Raw genomic sequence first — 21071 nt, forward strand, 5'->3', positions numbered from 1 at the left:
TCACCAGCAGGTTTTAGATGTAGATACAAACTGATTGTTTAAACCACATTCCCATTTCACTGAGAGTGATAATATTTAATAATAAAGTTTTCAGGAAAATAAATCACAAACATTATTTGTCATGATCCTGCTCTGTGACCCAACGTTTTGAGTTTATCATTGGCTATTGTGTTGGCAATTATATTTTCTGCTTAGTTTGTTCCTATTCTTGTCATTTAGATTGCCGAGACTTAGTCTTATTTCATGTTTGTTTCTATTATATTATTCTCGGGCTGTGTTCTCAGTTCTGCTGCCTCAGCACAAATAAAGGTTCATTTTCTATTTCTAAGTTCTGTCTTGGAGACATTTGTTGGTTTCTGGTTATGACACTTCTGCCTCTCCTCACACATTCAGCTTTTTTTGGAGTTTCTCTCGTTGCACTTCCTGGTATTTATTTTCTCGAGTAGTTTTTTCAGATTAAAACCAGGTAACTTCTGTTTACACTGGAGTAAGCTAGTGTGTGTAGTAAATGGCTAACTCACCTCCTCTGGTTAAAGTCCACGTAAATGTCAGGAGCACCAGAAACACTGCGCACTTGTTCCCAGCCATGATCCTGTTGTTTTATCCGTTTGCAGGCGCATTAATGTTGAAGGATCTCAAACTCACCCAGCCTGTCTGTCAGGTAGTTCATATTAACGCACTGAGAATGAGGAAAACGCTAATCAAACTTCGCCTGAATGTTCAAGGTCAGCACGGAGACACGCCTTACAATAATTAATATTAACAGTTTGTAACTTCACCTGCACTAACGTGCAGAAGAGGCATCTGCTGATCAACGGCAAACCGAGTTTCCGAGTTACAAACAATAAGAAAAACATTTAGAGACGAGTCCCTCTCTGTCGAGTACTGCGCAGAAATTACTTTCGTTTTTATTGAGGGTTGTACTTTGTATCATATGACGCTCGAAGCCTCACAAGCCGCACTACCACGTGACTGATTCAGGAAATGATTGCAGTAATCCGGAGTGAAATGGAAACATTTTCAGCTGATGTCACCTAATAAAATATGCACATAGTTATAAATGAGTATTAATAGTATTTATATAATTAATATAAAAAACGTGGCAAGACATTTATCCCTTGTTCTAGTTTCTTTCTTCTAATTTCCGGTATATTTAAAGGTGAAGTGTTGTTTTAGCTCAACAGTAACACCTGATCTGACATTACAGAGCCCTCCATGAAAACCAGACCAGCTCAGGTAACATTGTGTGGTATGTTTGTATTAAACAACATTAATTTATATTTTAATTGTGAAATTTGTAACTGATATGGAATTATTTGTGTATTTGTTTGTTTGTTTTGTAGTCATCAGTGGAGAATAATGCAGTGGATGAGGCCTTGGTTATTGAAAGAAAAAAAAGAAAGCTTGTTAAAGCTCTGAGCACTACTGATGTTCTCCCACAGGACAGGTGTGCATGTGAGCATTTTACCTCATTTCCTCATATTTGCCATTCCAAGACTGGCAAATTATTTCCTTTAGGCTTTGAAAGCTGTAGTGAAGGACAGATAAGCTATAATGATTCAAACCCACAGCCACTGTGTCAAAGACATCTGTAGTTAGTTTAACAGCAAATATGTGAACCTCTATCAACACCACTGCAAGGATTATATGCTTTTTTGTCATTGCAATATTCTAACTGATGCCATTTTGTTTAAGTTGCTGCTGCAGTGACACTTGAATAAATCACTTTTTGTTCACTGATTTTATAGGAGACGCTGACACATGTGTTGGAGCGAACAGGTCAGCCGGCTTAAGGATGATTAAAGAGATGGATACACATATTTGAACAGCACGTACCATATGCTCCAACATGTTTATGATCCCAGGGAACCTGCAGGAGCACACTGATGTTGTCCCATAAGAACATCTCATCTGAACAGTAAAAAAATATTTTAGAAAGTCTAAAAGTGCTGTCCTCATTTAATGAGGCCACAGTTGAGCCACCAAAAGTCATTCCCCTTTATCATAGCTGCACCATGCACCAGAGGAGGAAGGAAATGGCCACTGTCCATACTCCAGAGAGTCTGAGGTTAAAGGAGAAGCTGTACATTTTACAATAAATGAGCATCATATCACTGGCAGCGCTGCTCGATCCCTGCTTTAAAAACACAGTCTTCATTAACTCTGGTAAAGCAGCAGCTGATGAGGAGATGCTCACTTCTAAATGTGCTGTTGTTGTACGAAACAGTGCTGCTTCCTCCTCCTCATCGTCACAACTGCGCATATTAGAAGCTTCTCAGTCTGTGCTTCAAAAAGAAATGGACACATTCTAATTATGTTATTGCATTTAGTCACTTACAGCCTGTTTATGTTAGGTAGCAAACTGTGCTGTTGGTTGGACACCACAGTCCTGCAGACAAGGACCAAGCAGCACTGTAGACTCTCTGTGGGCTCCTCCTGTTTGTCTTTTTACATTTTTATTCCTTTTATTATTCAAACTAAGATCAGAGTGGTTATTATGCCGGGTGCTGTGGTGAGGGATAGGTTGGTGAATGAGAGAAGAAGAGCGTCAAACTGCTGCATCTGTAACTGAACACACTCTAACAACAAACAGCACTCAAAACAAACAAACAAACAAAAAAAACAGGACAAGGTAAGCAAACTTTTGCTGTTGTGTGTGTCAGAGAGAGAGACATGTGCGAACTTGTAAAAAACTTGCTGGATAACTTAACTTCCTGAACTGAAGAAGCCTCTTGGATAAGAGGTGAAACCAAAACAAGTCCAGTCATGCTCCCTGAGACAAATCTCTGCACTCCAGTGTTTTCTAAAGCAGGTGAAATCATCTGAAAAAGAAAAGCTTTTTTAATGAATTAAAAGTCACTTTTTATAAGTAACATAAGCACAGTTACAAACCCAGTAACACAAACTCATTGCATCCTTTTTTCCTAATCTTCTCTTTTGATCCTGCTATTGTAGCATAAACACACACACACCATATTTAAAAGGTCAGAATTATTTAGAAGTTCACAAAAATCATTAAGTCATACATTCACACCAAAGCCATGGTGTCATTGTAATCACTCTGCCTGTTTTACATTTATTGTCCACTTGATGGCACCTTAGAGCAAATGAAGCACTGTGAAGCATCAGTGCATGAACGCAACAGGTGAATGGGAAGCTTCAGTGCTTCTTAAGGTTTAAGAGTGCAGAGCAGGTCCTCTCTTGCTCTCTTGCTTCATAGAAAAAGAATCACAACTTGTTGCAGCTCTTCGCAAGCAGCTATGAGGAAATCTCAAACTTTGCCTCTTTAGGATTGCAGCATCGATTACTGCGCATGTTGTAATGTTGATAAGAGGTGGTTTTATCCTCCCCAGTGGACTTCCTGCTCTGCCTGTTTAAATGGCTTAGATAGTAAATTATTATACCCGTTATGTTGTCAATGATTACAGCTGTTGTAATTTAATATTTAAATGAGTAAGTAATAAATCTTATTATGGGTTAGGTTGATGACATTGGTTTGGGTTTTGAATTCAGTGCATGCTTTCAGCTTATTTGTGAATTATTTGTGTCAGTTCTCCGTTAGTTGGTATTTATGTTAATGTCAGCTCTTCTCACAGCCGGTGGTGACTCCACCGTGTCTCCACCATCCAAATCTCCCAATTTATCTCCCTTCAGTGTTTTTGTGGATATCATTTTTGGTTTGTTTGTTTTTGCTGTTTTTTTGCTATTTTGGACTTTTTTCAGCTTCAATAAAGGTTTACTTTTTGTTCATTGGACTTCTTCTTTCTTCTGTCATTTAGGTCAATACCTGCACGTTATGGGAATAATGGTTGTTTGCTGAAGTTTGACGGGAAGCACATTCTTATATCTCAAATTCTTTAGTTAAATTGAACTTCGATCATTTCATAGCCTCCGAAACAAAATCATATTTACACTTGACTTAAAAAATGTTCCAAATGCAGAATCAGATGAAGTTTTGACAAGACTGTATTTTTTTAATAAGAAAACCTTTCTTTAATAAAGGAAATTTGTACTTAAGACTAAAAAATGTTTAGTAAAGTCAAACTTATTTTACTTTTTTGTTTTGCTAAATACAACCAAATTTGCTATTTAACATCAGGTTATGTGTAGGTGTCACTGTGAGCATGAGAACCTTCACCAGTCGGTAAGCAGGGTGGGCATTACAATAAACTCAGTATTGATGACTGCATTTACTGCAAGTGCTGTAGTCTCGTATGAGCTCAGTAAGAGTACGAACAACCAAATGGCACTAATGCTTCTAAATGCAAACATTAAAATTTATAAAGTCACTATATGAAGGTGTAGATCTCCAAAAGGTGCATTAACAACAAACACCATGTGACAGTCCCTAAAAACGTTAGCAGTAAGAAAAGCAAGTAAGTTTTCAACAAATAATAAAACAGTAAATCATAGTCAGGTCTTAAACATTTAATATTTGTGAATGTTTTTACAAAACACTGAAGACGTGCTGCTTACAACCTCCAGATTTCAAAACTGTGTTTTTTAATAAAACAAAAAAAAAAAAAAAAACTACTATACAAGTAAACATTTTAATTTATCCATCCATCCATTCGCTTCCACTTATCCTTTTCAGGATTGCCGGAGCCTATCCCAGCTGTCAGAGGGCGAGAGGCGGGGTACACCCTGGACAGGTCGCCAGTCTGTCGCAGGGCCAACACACAGGGACAGACAACCATTCACTCGCACATTCACTCCTAGTGGTAATTTGGATTATCCAATTAACCTATCCCCACAAGCTGCATGTCTTTGGATGGTGGGAAGAAGCCACAGTACCCGGAGGGAACCCACGCAAACACGGGGAGAACATGCAAACTCCACACGACCTCGGCCTGATGGTGGAATTGAACTCAGGACCTTCTTGCTTTGCAGCAACAGTGCTAACCACCGTGCCACATAATTTATGTGTCATGAAATATAATGAGTGACATTTTCTTTCTGCTTAATTATTTTGTATCATTTTATCGAGTAGATGAGGTAGAGGAGGAACCATATGCTGTAATCTCAACCTCAAAATATCAAAGAACTTCACCAACATGTGCAAATTGAGCATTAGTGTCACTGATGGAGAACAGAAAAGACATCAGAGTGTATCAGCATCATTTAATGATACTGACTCAGGTACATTTAACAGATACATTTAAAAATCATTTAATAAATGGAGAGGTCACGTTGTCTGAGGCCGTGTTTCTACAGGATTCACATTTCTGTGGGTTCTGCCGCTGCCTTTGGTAATAAATCATCTCCCTCATGGTCGTGACTGCAAAATGAAATTATAAAGAATTCTGTCCTGAAATACATTAAGAATAAACAAAAAAGCAAACCAAAGATACGCTGGATTAAAAAGAGCGGGCGAGAGAGAGATTTACCCAGGAGCGCTCAGTGTTTTCAGTTCCTCTGAAGTTTTTTCTGTCAGGACCAAATCGAGTTGACTTGATATTTCTGCAGCATCAGGAACCTGCTGATGGGACTGAAGAAGAGTTTGTCATCCAAGAGTTTATATTAGTTCTATAGCAAGTAGTACAGCTATTAAATCATGTACTAAAAAGGTTTTTGTATACGTTTAATATCATTTTTAAAGGGTTGCATACAATCGTGTGAACGTTTTCCTTTTCATATGACTTTAAACATTTTAAAATACTTCCACTGTGTTGTTACTCTTTTGCCTTTGAACTTGCACATGTTGGGCTAAAGCATAGAAATACATTATTTTAGGATTTTGTTTCATTTTTATAAGAAAAAAAGATCAACGTTGGACTATTTTTTTTTTAAAACAGAATATGGTTTAAATTTAGATTACCATATACACTTCAAACATTACAGAAACATAGTTGAAAAGGTAAAAAAAAAAAAAAAGCAAAAGAAACGAAAGGTTTTTTTTTTATTATTATTATTATTAATTTATTTATTTATTTTAAAGAATTAAAATGGCTTGAATTAAATTTTGGACTTTCTAAGTTAAGTTTGGTCAGATTAAGGGGGCTCATTGCAACATCTGTGCCTGTCTGTACCTGTAACTCCATTGATCCTGTTTCCACTGTAGGCAGCACACTCATTGGCACTGAGCAGCTCTGGTGCATCTAAAATGTTGCATTATTAATTCAACACATCAACACAACAGATCCCCAAATTTCAGAAGTAGATACCCTTCCTGATATCTGTTTGTTTGTCTTTACCTTACTGTTAAATTTATTGCAGCATATCGGTATCAGGCCTAAGATTACCGCAATCATGATGACGCCTGCCACCATGGCTTTAGCGATGCCTGCAGCAAACACGCACATACACAAATGAAAAGTGTTGATTTTACTTATTTAATAATCAATATAAATAACTATAAATAACTATTATATGTATTTTGTTAATAAAAAATTCTGAAGATTTTTGCAGAACATTTTTTTATTTGGTTGGTAAGAGTCTGACTGACTGACCACAAATCTTAAAACACACTTACCTTCTTTCAGGTTGCGGTTTGACAAAATGGCTGTTTTGTTGTTGCTGCGAGTGGTGACAGTGCAGCTGTAGGTCATATCAGTGAAGTCATGTTTGGTGTCAGGGAATATGACAGAACTCTTAATGTTATAAAGTTCTCTGTTCGGTCCACTCTGCTGGACTATGGTTGTGCTCCTGAAGACGGTTTGACGGCTGGTGGACCAGGTGAGCAGAGGTTCGGGGTAGATCCCCTCAGAGCTGCAGGTGATCCTGTTTTCTGCCTTCTCAATGTTGACCTCACGGACTGGAGCTGTCATAAAAAATATACTTTATGAATTATTCACTCTAAAAAAATTATTTTGTCTTGAAATGTTTTTTGTTTATAAGACAAAGATTGCTACATATCTTCATGCAAATATATAGTAAAAAAAAAGTGTCTTGTGTTTTCTGTATGTTTCTCGTACCGTCCACTTTTAGGCTGATAAATGAATCATTGTTTCCCCCTGTTGCACATTTGTATCTGCCTTCATCTTGAAACTCCACTGATGTCAGCTGGAGTGAGGCGTTTCCGTTGGATATCTGGTCTTTGAATAATGATGCCCGGCCTCTAAAATGCTCATCCTGTTGTGTAAGCTGGTCTTGTTTGGAGTTGTAGGAGAGGATGGAAACATGTCTTGCCTTTAGCAGACTCCAGCTAATAACTGCATCAGTGCTACCCAGGAAACTGCAGGGTAAGATGCAACTTTCCTGGAAAACACAGGACACCTCAGTATCTGCAACACAAAGAGACACCCAACACAGTTCAACTTAGAGGACATTTCTCTGAAATCCAACAATTAAATTAAAAATAGTTCGTTTTTCCACCAGTAAAACCTGGTGTCCACATTAAACACTATGAAAATACAAAACCAAGCTGGTTGCTTGAATATAAACACAATGCTGTTTGAGTCTGATATAGCTGAAAGATGTGTCACTCTGGTAGCAACATTACATACTCCACATTTTCCCACACAGAAAACAAAAGTATGTGACAGCTGGAATGCACGCCGGCATGAAGGTCAAATTCAAAAACTACATTTCTCATGTGATGCCATTTTTGAAGTTTACACTAACACAGTAGGTGAATAGGAACTCGGACTTTGTAGCAAATCACTATTCAAAAAAACGTTATCTTAAGTGTTTAAAATTTAGTCTAAAATGATGCACAAGAGATCCAGGATTTTCCAAATTTGATGAATAGATAATGATTCTTTCAGCTGCTCTCTTTGCTTCTGTCTCACCATATCCTCCACATCTTCCTTTGAATGTTCTCTCTCTACATCTGTGAACCTTCTCTATGTTCATCCTCTTTTCTTCCTGCCTGGCAGCTCCATATTCAACATCGCTTGTCCAATATACCCACTATCCCTCCTCTACATGTGTCCAAACCATCTCAGACTTGAGTCTCTAACGTTGTGTCAACCTAAGCGTCTGATGTACCCTTTTCTTGTCTTGTCCATCCGGGTCACTGCCAACAAAAATCTTCAACTGTTCCAGCTCCAGCTTGGTCTTCTGTCTTTTGTCAGTGTCACATATCTGAACTATGCATCATAGCATAGTCTCACTGGCATCTCTTAATGAATGATGCACATACAAAATAACACAAATGTGAGAAAAAAAAAGTCTTTGGGCACAAATATCTCTGAAATTTCTGCCATTAAAGTTTATATAACGGAACATAACAGAAGACTGGATTTCTAGACAAAATACTAGTCAAGCAACATCAAAGTAAAAAAAACCTCCTTCAGACAACCATCTATGTAAACTTTCTGAGGAGTACAAACAAAATATTAATACATTTCTTATTGTAATTCAAAATCCTTGTCTAATTTTCTGGCATGTTCATTTTTTCTTTGAATAAAAACCACCATGACCCGAAACACACCTGTGTTAATGACAGTCATGGCAGCCTCACTCACCTCCATTTGTAAGAGTCCACAGAAAAGCCAGAACAACACACTTGATCCCGATTATCCTGCTCAGTTCCATATTCCTGCTGCTGAATCAAACTTCATAACAGAAGAAAAAAGAAGTCTCTCTTAGAACATGTAGTTTTGGCGTTCTAGATTTCTGCCTCCACGCCCACAGAATGAACTGTTTCTCTTTAGCCTGCCATATTGTTTCCTGGTATGTTTAGATCCATTCATAATAACTACCATGATAATGGTTAGTTATAATGGTTAGAATAAGGTATTATGCATATGTACGCATAAGATAACACCTCACTCAACTCCTTTTATCCACCGACAGTTCAGGATGGTCAAAAACATGACGGACTTGATCCCAGTCATTAGCTCGTTCAGTTCTAGTTGCCTCCCTGTTACTTCATCAGTGTTTGAAAAAAGAACCAACATGTTACTAGCTCATAACAAAACTCATCGGGCTTGTTTGTTTGCTTGTGACGCTGTCAAGTGTCTTCAAACTATGACTCAGGGAAGTGTTTGAAATAGCTAGGTGTGGTAAGAAGAAAAGAATGACTTGTCAATCATCAACTTTTCACAGGAAGAGTCATTCTCTGAAATGCTACCAAACCTTTTACTGCGTCTTTCTTTATTTTAGCTGCTCTCACAATCCAGGATTCAAGTGCAACTGTCCTCCCCTCACACATGCGCACACGCTAAACACTAAAAACATTGATTTCATTTATACAAAAAAAAAAGGTAGGACTCCCGAGTGCCTGTGATTACTGATCCAGCATAGGTTACTTTGTAGGTAAACCTTTTCAGTGCATTCAAATCACAAGTGCAGATCACATTATGTTAATCAATAAATATCATTTTCATAAACCAGCATGAGCAACAGTGCAAGAGAATCATGTCATGCTTTTTGTAGTTTTTTTAGTAAATCGATTCACAACTGCACACCAAAATCACGTATAATATTCAATCACCAGCCACTCTGTTAAGTACACCTATTCAACTGCTCATGAATGCAAATATCTTATCAGCCAATCATATGGCAGCAAATCAATGCATTTAGGCACATAGACATGGCCATCACAACCTGCTAAAGTTCAAACTGAGAATCAGAATTGGGAGGAAAGAGGTGATTTAGGTGACTGAGTGTGCAAAAAAATAACATTTACTTATTGCTAAAATACAAAATTCATATATTTATTCTTTCATTTTATTACTCAAGTTTAAGAGTGCTTGAGGTTTGTATGTGAGCTAAACTGCTGGGTGTTGTAGCAAACTTTCAACCAGAAGATGTCATTAAAAATATACAACATCTATTAAAAGACAGTTTAAAGTTTAGCTGCTCAGGATCAAACGCCATCAAGGAGTTTTGCAGGTCCTCGCAGAAGAACCTTTAAAATTCACTGATGTGAAGGCAGAAGGACAGTGAGTAGTTCTATCATCTGCCATCAACCCTGCAGGTTGGGGAGCCCGGCTAGATGGGAGTCGGATTTTTGTTTTAAAACGTGAAAAAAAAGAAAATTTAAAATTTCTGCTCCTTTAGTTAAACTTAACTGTGACAAACACTTTATTTTATTTAATACACATTACAAATAATCTACATCTCTTGTTTTTGTTGTGCTGACTACTTTTTTCTGTAAGAAAGACTCGGTCACATGATAATTTTTAAACAGTGAGATGATGCTGCAGATTCAGTTAATTTCAGTGAATTAAATTACCGAGGTGAAGTAAGTCTCTGCAGTTTTTTCCAGTGATACTGACAGACCAAACAGTTCATGACAAAATAAATTACACACATCTCTAAATCTATCTTCTTCATACTATTTTTTCATGAGCACTGTTTGTTCATAATACAAGACTCCACAGAAAAGTCAGAAAAATGCATTTGATCTCAGTCATTATGCTGCTGCTGCACCAGTGTTAAAAAAGGATCAAGTTAAATCTACTAATGTTTTTCTTTCTTTTTTTTTACTTTTTAAAAATAATTTCTTTTGTCAGACTTCATAACTCCCCAAATTTCCCCCCGTAATTGTATTATTTTTTGTAAAATTTGTACTACTAAATAAAACAAAACAAAAACTTAATAATTAAATCAAAGACTGTGCAATCTAGACAGCTACTTTAATGTAGCTTATATAATTATATAATTTAATTCCTCAGATGTAACCACAGACAAGTTATAATCTTGTTGTTATTTCATCATTTTAACAGTCAGTAAATATGGATGAAATGAGGCCAAACCTGACTACAGGCTCACTTGTGGTCACTGGACAGTTGTAAACAAATCCCTGCAGCTCATTGGTTCCTTTCCAGTATCACATTTTGTCTTATCTACAGATGACATAAACTAAATCATGAAAACACAACATACTGATATTTACTGAAGCTTTTCACTAGAAAATGACAGAAAACAACAAAGTGTCTTCGTTTAGAGGAAGACGTTTAAAATAAATTATTTAGAACAGTCGATGAATCTGAGAACACGTTTCTGAGTGAAAGAGACAGAAAACAGTTGTGTTTCTCTAACAGGAGGAGCTTCTTCATACTAAACAGGACACAGAGACACTGATGCATTAGGATTGAAACCAAATCCAGGATAAATAGGTTCAGTGAATGTGGTGTTAAAGGTGTGGAGGTGAATCAGAGTGTCAGAGGAGACTCTGTAGAAGGACAGAATGCCAGCAGGACAGTCCACGTACACGGCTACTCTGTTAGAGGCAGAAGACGTGGAGGAGGAGTAGGAGGAAAACATGCTTCCGTTATTGTGCCACACAGAACGAGGGCGACCATCGCTGTAGCATTCTAGTCTCCAGGACTGATCGTTCCTTCCAAACACGCAGTCTTTACTGTCGCCTTTCCTTTCAATTCCTGTGTAACTCACTGATATATCGATCCCTCCAGTCCACTCAACCTCCCAGTAACAGCGACCAGTCAGACCATCTGTACACAGCAGCTGATACCAGTAATCAAATCTGTCTGGATGATCAGGATATGACTGAACCTCCTTCACCTGTGTCACCTTCCTGTTGTTGTCGGACAGTTTGAGGTATTTATTTATTGTGTTTGTGTCGATTGTGAGTTGACAGGAATCTGGTGGAGACAACAAACAACAATGTTGTCGTTTTGATGACATCAAAGATGTGACTGAGTGATGCAACAGTTTCTGTGCCGCTTTGTTTTTATGAATGTTAAAAACTTACACTTCCTCAGACCGTCTGGTCTCAACCATCGGACTCCAGCCGGCTCCACCCTGAGAGGAGGAGAGGGGTCAGACCGCCGTCTTTCAGCATGCACACACAGTCCAACTTTTTCACAAAGACACTTTAATGGATTTTCAGTTCTTTGAGGCAGTTGTTGGATTGTTTTTCATAGCAGTAAATCCATAACGTCAAACCTTGGTTCAACAATTTTGCTGAGCACTGTATTGATAGTATGATAATAAGTGAAGAGAATATCATCAAGATCCTTTTGCTACCCTGATTCATTACTTTTATTGAGGTGCTGCTTAAGTCAGCACTGAATAACCCATATATGTCCTTTACTAGCATACTCATATGTTCATTGCAGATACTGCACTCAGTTATCAGTTTTTATTCTGTCCTCTTCTTGTTTGCTTTAAAATTACAGAGAACATTAATCACTCTGTGACCTTTTATTGGTATTTACTGATTTTTTTGCAGGCCTTAGGCCATATAATATCAGTCCGTTTAAAATTAGTTTTGCCTCAGAGACAATGTCAGCATGTTCCTGAGATCATGCAATCATTTTCATGCCTGAGGGCCCAAAGATCACAGGCATCGAATGCTGATTTACAGCCTTCAGCATAAATACGTCATTACTGGTAAACTCGACTAACGTTTCTGTTGTGAGCAAAGAAAAAAATGTCCCTGCATTTGTGATTGCTCAGGTCATATCTTTATGAAACAAACAGAAACAAAGCGAGGACACAGAAAATGTTTCCTCCACTGTTAAACATTCTCCTCATACCTTAAAGTGTCTAGTTTCCAACATGGATCCTTCAGTCCACTTAACAACAGCTTCATTCCTGAGTCTCCTGGATCATTATAGCTCAGATCCAGCTCTTTCAGATGGGAGGGGTTGGCGCTCAGAGCTGAAGCCAGAGAAATACATCCTTGCTCTGTGATCAGACAGCCTGACAGACTGAAGACACAAAAAACAACAATCCATCTGTGAACACTTCACTGAAGCTTTTTTCTTTTTGTGATACACAGCCATCTACTCATTCACTTCAGTTTAGCTTTATTTATATGTGATAATTTAGACAGATAACACCAGTTGTCTTAAATTGTGTAATGACGCACATCTATGTTCAGAAACTCTAGGAACTATTTTGATCCAAGAACTACAGGGAGAGCAAAAGACTCTGTTGGTAAAATATGATGCCATAAGTGTCATTGAGATATGATGGTGCCTGAACGTTCAGGCCTTTGTACGTTAGACTGACTCTGGAAAGAGTATGTTTCTAAATTTAATGATATTGATCAGTATTGTTTGTTGTTGTTGTTTAATTATAAAAAAAATCCACAATAATTATTCTGAATTATTACAGTGAACTTTATATAACATAAAAATATATTTGAGCCCTGTAGAAGTTGAAGATTAACCTTTGTGTGTGAGAAACACTTTTCCATGAACAAATTGAAATCCATCAGATAAACAGCATTCAAATCATTGTAGCCAATTTCCTTTAATAAAAACATTGTCTTCTAGCCTCTGTAGTATAATGCACTATATAAAATGCAGCACTGAGGTCTAGGAGGACAAGCACAGAGATGAGTCAACTGTCAAAGGCCATAAGAAGATCAATATTAACCTTCAACAGTGCTCTTTCTGTGTTATAATGAACTCTAAAGCCTAAAACTGACCTACAAGAACTCCTCAGATGATTTTAATGAAAGGAAGATTAGAAATTATCCTACAATTAGCTTATAAGCTGGATCATGTAAAGGCCTTTTAAGTAATGGTTTAATTACAACTACATTAAAAGCTCTGTTGTACATTCATTTTTAATAAATATAAATTTCGCTTTAAAATTGAACTGTCTATGCAATATTATAATTACGCTTTTAAAAGATCAGAGAAAAAGTCGGATTCCTGACCTCAAAGTTTCCAGTGTACAATGCGAACTCTCCAGTCCAGCAGAGAGAAGTTTCACTCCAAAATCCTGCAGGTCATTATTACTCAGGTCCAGCTCTGTCAGACTACAGGACCGACAGCGGAGAACTGAAGTCAGAGCTTCACAGCTTCTCTCTGAGAGGTTACAGCCACTCAGTCTGTAAAAAATAAAATAAAATATGTAAAACTTTTATTTTAACACTCAGCGAGAAAAGCAAATATTTCCTTGATAAAGTCACAACTTGTGAATAAGTAAAAACCTAATTTAAGTTTAGACCAAAAACAGAACACTTTCACATTTTCTTAGTAAGTCAAAATACTTGTAGGAGCCATTTTTGGGTTGATACCTTATGTATGTCGCTAGAGGTCACCTTTAGAGTTTTTCTGTATGTTTATGTGAAAGTATTTAAGGTAGACACACATATTTAACTGTTGTGTGTGAGAAACACTTTTACATGAACAGTTTGTGACTGCTGCACTGCTATGTTAAATTGTGAAAATAAAGAATCTAAAGGACAAGATGAGTAAGGCTGGAATTATTGAACTGCATCAAGTTTAATAAATGAATGCATAACAGTGACACCGCGTCACCCCCGCCAACGAACATCTCAGTGGCTTCAAGCATAGGCTTAGCCTCTACAATACTTATACAAAGCTGGCAGATATAGTTCAGTACCCACTTCACTGGTACAAGCATACACCACTGCTGGTCATTTTCCTGATTTTAAACTGTGATTTTTGTTTCTATGTACAGCTCCTTGTTTAACCACATAGCAATCCTTAATGCAGACTTTTAGTTAATCCTTTCTAAAACAAGCAGGTTAGACCTTTCTCTTTTAAAACTACTCTTCCTAAAAGCATAGTTCTCTTTTGATTGGTCTATTTCAGGAAACAGAAAGGGCAGCACTTAATGTTTGGGAGCCCCACCTCCTCTGCCTTGTACTTTAGTTGTTCTGAAAACATACCTTTAGACTGGAGTGTCTGGACTCCAGTCTAAAGACTGGACTGTCTATACAAAAAAGTGTCTCTGTAAAAAGCTGTGCAGTCCAAATTTTTCCTCCTAACTAGATGGTATCATAGCAGACATAATAGAGATTTAAACAATAAGATAAGGGATTACGATGAAGGTTAGTTACACTGAGACTGAGCTATGTTCAGTACCATCAAAAGAAGATATAGTTACAGTCTGCTGACTGAATTATAAGGATTAGAATTGAAAAACAAAACTCCTGACTTAGAAACAAAATCATGAGTGAACAACCTGATTCTAGGGGGCTGAGATATCAGACCTATGTTGTTGTTGTTGTCTATCTAGGTTCTCAGTCACCCAGCACATAGAGTCAGGCCAGAAAGATATAACACTGCTCCAAGAAAAGTGAACCTGAAATTTCTTAACAACAGGCTCAAACTGAGGGTAATTTATCTATAATGATATTTTCCAGAAATGCTAATACTTTCTGTTGTTATGAAACATTAAAAATATCCTACAATTGATTGTGAGTGCATATGACCATTTAATTTAAAAGTTACGCCTATGTGAGCAGTGTAAATTGCCAGCAGCCATTACACTATTTAGGTTTCTTGAATTTTGCATGCCTGCTTTTTTGAAAAGTAGAATCAATATTTTCAAAACAAAAGGATGAGAACGCGTTTGCTTACAGAGCTTTGTTGGAGGCTTTGATCACTGGCAGCAGCCTCAGCAGAGCCTCCTCTGAAGCAGAGTATTTCTTCAGGTCAAACACATCTAGATCTTCCTCTGATGACAGTAAGATGAAGACCAGAGCTGACCACTGAGCAGGAGACAGTTTCTCTGTAGACAGCCTTCCTGAACTCAGGGATTGTTGGATCTCATCCACTAGAGAACGATCATTCAGTTCATTCAGACAGTGGAACAGATTGATGCTTTTCTCTGCAGACAGATTCTCATTAATATTCTCCTTGATGTACTTGACTGTTTCCTGATTGGTCTGTGAGCTACTTCCTGTCTCTGTAAGCAGGCCTTGTAGGAGACTCTGATTGGTTTGTAGTGATAGGCCCAGGATGAAGCGGAGAAACAAGTCCAGGTGTCCATTTGTACTCTCTAAAGCTTTGTTCACAGCATTCTGGTAGAAGGGTGTAGGATCTCTTGTTTCAGAGTTCTGGGATGTCATCTCTTTCTCTTCCAGAAGATTAATACCAGAGTTGATCAAAGTCAGGTGGACATGAAGAGCAGCCAGAAATTCCTGGATGCTCAAATGGATGAAGCAGAAAACCTTGTCCTGGTACAGTCCTCTCTCCTCTTTAAAAATCTGTGTGAACACTCCCGAACACACTGATGCTGCTCTGATATCGATACCACTCTCCGTCAGGTCTGATTCATAGAAGATCAGGTTTCCTTTCTGCAGCTGTTCAAAAGCCAATTTTCCCAGAGACTCAGTCATCTTCCTGCTCTCTGGACTCCAGTGTGGATCTGTTTCAGCTCCTCCATCATACTTGACCTTCTTTACTTTGGCCTGAACCACCAGGAAGTGGATGTACATCTCGGTCAGGGTCTTAGGCAGCTGTCCTCCCTCTCTGGTTTTCAGCACATCCTCCAGAACTGTAGCAGTGATCCAGCAGAAGACTGGGATGTGGCACATGATGTGGATGCTTCGTGTTCTCTTGATGTGGGAGATGATTCTAGAGGCCTGCTTCTTATCTCTGAATCTCTTCCTGAAGTACTCCTCTTTCTGAGGGTCAGTGAACCCTCTAACCTCTGTCACCATGTCAACATATTGAGGAGGGATCTGACTGGCTGCTGCAGGGCGTGTGGTTACCCATAGGCGAGCAGAGGGAAATAGATTCTGTCTGATGAGGTTGGTCAGAAGCACATCCATTGAGGTGGACTCTGTTACATCAGTCAGCGTCTCAATGGTTTGGAAGTCCAGAGGAAGTCTACACTCATCCAGACCATCAAAGATGAACACAACCCGGAAGTCTTCGAAGCTGCAGATTCCTGATCCTTTGGTTTCAGGAAAGAAGTGATGAACAAGTTCCATCAAGCTGAACTTTTTCTCTTTCAGCACATTCAGCTCTCTGAAAGTGAATGGAAACATGAACTGGATGTCCTGGTTGGTTTTGTCTTCAGCCCAGTCCAGCGTGAACTTCTGTGTTAAGACTGTTTTCCCAATCCCAGCCACTCCCTTTGTCAGCACTGTTCTGATTGGTTCATGTCTCTCAGGTGAACCTTTAAAGATGTCTTCTTGTCTGATTGTTGTTTCTGAACTATCTGATTTTTTGGATACTGTTTCAATCTGTCTAACCTCGTGTTCATCATTGACCTCTGTGGTCCCTCCCTCTGTGATGTAGAGCTCTGTGTAGATCTGATTCAGCAGGGTTGGGTTTCCTGCTTTAGCGATCCCCTCAAACACACACTGGAACTTCTTCTTCAGTTTTGATTTAAGCTCAGTTTGACTCGATTGGAAGTTCCTAAAAGATGTTTCTGAAGGAACAAACAGACAAAAAATATAAGTCAAGGACTTGTCAAGTTCATATGTTGTGAGTATATATTGGTCCATTAATAAATGTCCCATTTATCAAACAGCATGAATCTTTAGACGCATCCTCTTACTGCTCTGCAGATGGTCAGCGAGCTCCTCCTGCTTCATTCTCCTAAGAAAGAGCAGTGTGATCTTAACCAATGCTTCTCGGCTGCTCCTCCTCTGCTCTTCATCCTCACTCTCTAACATCTCCTCATCCTCCCTCTGACTCTCTAAGAATTCTGGGTAATCTGGAGTCAGAACCTTCTGGATCTTCTTCAGTTCATTCTTCACAAACGTGACAATGCTGTCCTCCAGCAGCTGCAACAGAATACTTTAAAAATTACCTGGTCACCCCATAAACACAAGCAGTTGCAACACATAGGGAAATAAAAAAGAAAAAAAAGAAATGAAAAGTACAAAGACCCAGGAACAATAAAGAGAACAAAATGCAAACTACAAAAGAGAAAAGACAAAATGCAGTGATGATTTATAAATGCTTAAGCAGCAAAAGAGGGGATTGAAGACGTAATCAGTGCATCATGGGAAGTCCTCCAAGAGCCTAAGCCTTCAGCAGCATAACTAAGTGATGGTTAATGATCACCTCATTCAGTCCTCACTATAAGCTTCATCAAACAGCAAAGTTTTAAGGCTAATCTTAAAACTAGAGTAGCCATCTGTCTCCCGAACACAAACTGAGAGCTGTTTCCACACGAGGGAGCCCTGACAGCTGAATGCTTTCTCTTCTATTTTACTTTCAGAAACTCTAAAGTGCACTTTTGGGATAATAAGGTACAGTAACAAAGTAGAAATACTTTGTACTTAAGTAAATGTGTCAGGTATCCTTAGTATTTATTTTTCTGACAACTTTTTCTTTTACTCCCTACAAATTAACACAAATATTTGTACTACCCCTTACATTTTCAAAACAGACTTGTTACTTTTGGTTCATCGATAGCATTTATACTAAGGGGTTTAAGTGGGCTGGAATGGTGCACGTGTCCATAAACTGTGGTCATGGTACTTAAACATTTAGTTAGTTCTACAGAAGAGGAGCGAGCATAAAGGAAGTACACATTTTTTAACTGTCAGGTAATTTAATATTTGACATTTCTATCAGCTCCACAAACGTCAGCAAACTCAAACTGTTTGTGTGCAGTTTATCTCACAGTGTGTTGCAAGCTAAAGGTCCAGCTGCTGTTTTTCACAGGGAGAGAAAAGAGCATGAGATAAGATGAAGGAAAGGCAGAACAGGAGGAAGAGAAGTTAGATTTAAAGGTAAGGCCTGCTCAGTGACACAGTTGTCATTTTTAACCACATATTGGATCTGTACATGATGTGTTTTGATAAAAAATGTATTTTCATATTGTCAATCATCCTGCAAAACAAATTAAGCTATACTTATTTTGTGTTATTCAAATGTTACAAGAAAGCACTGGTAGTTTGTAAAGAGGTTAGCTTTCTGCAAATTTATTGCAAATTCATTTTATTTTTATTTTTGCACAGCGGCCGGTCAGTGTTGGGTTACATCAAGCGCAGTAGACTAACATGCATTTAAGATAATGATAGATTCATTCAAATAGCTGATTAAACTGCTGCCAGTTTGTTGAATTCAACAATTCAGATTAAATCAGCTGAACACAGCCTGTGCAAAAATCTACTGGATCTGACAATACAACTTTTTGTGAGCTGTGATTCTTTTCCCCACACTGAGCCACTACACCACAAACTGTGGTCCCTTCACATGCCAGCTCCAACTTTAACCCCTGACTGTACTCAGTTTCCTCTTCAGGTGCAGGCAAAGTCCAGGCAACAAAAAAACCAGTTCTTCGTTTTTAAATTCTCTTTCACTGCATGTGACCTAAATAACAGAATAAACTTGAGTATATTTATTAGAATTAAAATTATGATTTGAATAATATTTGTATTCTCATGTACTAATGTATGAGGTTCAATTAGCTTTGTACACAAATGGTTAGTAGAAATGTCCTTCAAGGAGATACTTGCTACTTTCTTACTTTGAGTATATTGCGGAGCCTGTACTTGATCACTTTTACTTAAGTAATGAAGTTTCTTCAGTACTTCTACTGGAGTAGTTCAGATACCCAGGTATCTGTAATTCTACTTAAGTACAGAATATCTGTACTTTTACCACATCTGGTTCTATATGAGAGCTGCACAGTACAAAACAGGATCATTGTCATCTCTCGTGACCAGACACGTTTTTTAACAAAATGGTTTCCAATTATCTATCTACCCAAATAGTTTACTAGACACTAACCAGCAGCTGAAGAAAAACATGTATCTGTAGAAATAAAATTAGTAAGGCTAAACCACAAAGTTTTATATTCTTCTGTAAAAATAAGTTTAGTATTAAACTGTGCTTAATTGTGCTTCCATTTCACCTTACCTCACCTCCAATGCTAGAAGAAACTAGTGTTTGTCATATGTACCATGTACAGCATGCAGATTAGAGCAGGCTGAAATTTGACACAAGCGTTCTGTTTGAAGGAGAACCAGCTTTACCTCCTGAATTACAATCCACACACTCAACTTCGAAATAACTAAGAAGAGAATAAATGTAAAAGTAGCTGTTGTGCATGTACAAACCACAAATATGGAGTCCAGGTGTGTTTGATGCTGCTGCTCAGACCGACCACTGGGAACCTCTGAGGTCTCCTGATCCACTCTGTGGAGGAATCATGAAGCAAAAGTATAATCACACAAAACTGGTCCTCCACGTTATACCAAAAAACACCCAAACTAACAAAACAATGCCTTCCTGCTAATGTCTGGAGCTCTGAAGGTGCCCTGTGTTATCTGACACAGACAGTGAAAACAATAAATGCCCTCACAGTACTTGCTGTATAATTATTAAGGTGCTATCTTTCAAGGATCCTGACAGTTGATGTGTGTTGGGGTGCATGGACCATTACAATGTTTATTAATCTCAGAACTCTGCCAACAACCACAGTGATGCTATGAGATGGGGTGGCTAAGAGGAAGCTCATGAGAGAAAGGGAAACAGTCAGTTAGGCTCATTATAGACAAGAAAGGCTCTCATTAAGACTGTTGTGTTTGTGGAAAAACTCCAGCACACACAAAATCACATATGAACACAGAAACATGTGTGACAAGAGCCGGTCTGACGGGAAACATTTGGAGAAGTTATTCAGAAATAACAGAATCAGTTAGAGATTTAGATGCAGATTACCTCTCCACAACAGAAGCTTCTTCTTTAAATGTAATATCATATAGCTTTGAATGGCTGCTCTGTAATGACACAGAGCTGGGGTCAGGCCTCTGATGGTAGCTGAAAGAAAAATAATATTTGTTAAAATCCTCTCACACAGAAAATGCTAAAAGAAAAAAATGTGAATATATGCTCATGTAAATAAAGAGAATAAAAGAAAATATTCAATTACAAATGTAGACCAGTTTACAATAGAATTAAATATTTAAAAAATATCTCAATCTTAAACAATTAAAACATTTTGAAATATTATTTAAACCTAATTAAATAGTGAGAACTACTTACTATGTGTCAGATGAATGTCCAATGAACTTAACTGAGCTACCATGACATGAAACATTTCTTAAATTTATTTAGAAAAACAGATTTGGTTAGAACATTTGGATACAGTTTACCTCTCCGCAGCAGAAGCTTCTTCTTTAAATGTAATATCATACTGCTTTGAACGGCTGCTTCTTAAGGACACACAGCTGGGTTCAGCTCGCTGATGGGAACTGAAAGAAAAAAATATTCAGTAAAATCATGTTGGACAGAAAATGCTAAAAGAAAAAATATGATTATACATGTTTGAATAATGAGTGAGAATGAATGATGAGTAACAATATGAAATTACATTTGTAGACCACGTTATAATAGAAATGGCTAATGTGGAGCAGGGAAATTATTTTACTGCTATTGTTAAATAATCAAACAAACAAGCAAAATCTTAAAAAACTCAAACAATTTATCTTATGAAGTATTTTCTAACTCTGATTGAATCCTGAGAATGACTTACTCTGT

The 21071-nt window shown here is 37.8% G+C and overlaps 2 protein-coding genes across 2 annotated transcripts; both read right to left on the reverse strand.

Annotated features, from left to right (window-relative positions):
• Positions 1 to 4523: 4523 nt before the first annotated feature.
• LOC146701545 (programmed cell death 1 ligand 1-like) lies at positions 4524 to 8857 on the reverse strand. Its single transcript, XM_085467818.1, has 7 exons — positions 8409 to 8857; positions 6915 to 7223; positions 6473 to 6760; positions 6195 to 6283; positions 6030 to 6098; positions 5388 to 5488; positions 4524 to 5278 (listed from the first exon to the last, which is right to left on the reverse strand). Exons 1-7 carry the CDS (start codon positions 8476 to 8478, stop codon positions 5218 to 5220), a joined length of 987 nt encoding a protein of 328 aa, XP_085323944.1. The 5' UTR covers positions 8479 to 8857; the 3' UTR covers positions 4524 to 5217.
• Positions 8858 to 10883: 2026 nt separating this feature from the next.
• On the reverse strand, positions 10884 to 17354 carry LOC146701546 (NLR family CARD domain-containing protein 3-like). The gene is made up of 6 exons (XM_085467819.1): positions 17131 to 17354; positions 15201 to 17001; positions 13526 to 13699; positions 12393 to 12566; positions 11606 to 11655; positions 10884 to 11495 (listed from the first exon to the last, which is right to left on the reverse strand). The coding sequence occupies exons 1-6, from the start codon at positions 17246 to 17248 to the stop codon at positions 10951 to 10953; spliced, it is 2862 nt and encodes a 953-aa protein (XP_085323945.1). The 5' UTR covers positions 17249 to 17354; the 3' UTR covers positions 10884 to 10950.
• Positions 17355 to 21071: the final 3717 nt, after the last annotated feature.

This window comes from Copadichromis virginalis, linkage group LG9 (genome assembly GCF_057382275.1).
Source record: "Copadichromis virginalis isolate Kocher_CV1m ecotype Utaka linkage group LG9, C_Virginalis_male_GT1.1, whole genome shotgun sequence".
Classification (NCBI taxonomy): domain Eukaryota; kingdom Metazoa; phylum Chordata; class Actinopteri; order Cichliformes; family Cichlidae; genus Copadichromis; species Copadichromis virginalis.

Coding starts and splice junctions, on each gene's coding strand:
- LOC146701545 (XM_085467818.1), bottom strand. CDS start 8,478: ATGGAACTGAGCAGGATAATCGGGATCAAGTGTGTTGTTCTGGCTTTT. Junction 7,224..8,408: donor GTGGACTCTTACAAATGGAG/GTGAGTGAGGCT, acceptor TTTGTGTTGCAG/ATACTGAGGTGTCCTGTGTT. Junction 5,279..5,387: donor AAAACACTGAGCGCTCCTGG/GTAAATCTCTCT, acceptor TTCATTTTGCAG/TCACGACCATGAGGGAGATG.
- LOC146701546 (XM_085467819.1), bottom strand. CDS start 17,248: ATGTTAGAGAGTGAGGATGAAGAGCAGAGGAGGAGCAGCCGAGAAGCA. Junction 13,700..15,200: donor AAAGCCTCCAACAAAGCTCT/GTAAGCAAACGC, acceptor TATTTTTTACAG/ACTGAGTGGCTGTAACCTCT. Junction 12,567..13,525: donor TGTACACTGGAAACTTTGAG/GTCAGGAATCCG, acceptor TTGTGTCTTCAG/TCTGTCAGGCTGTCTGATCA.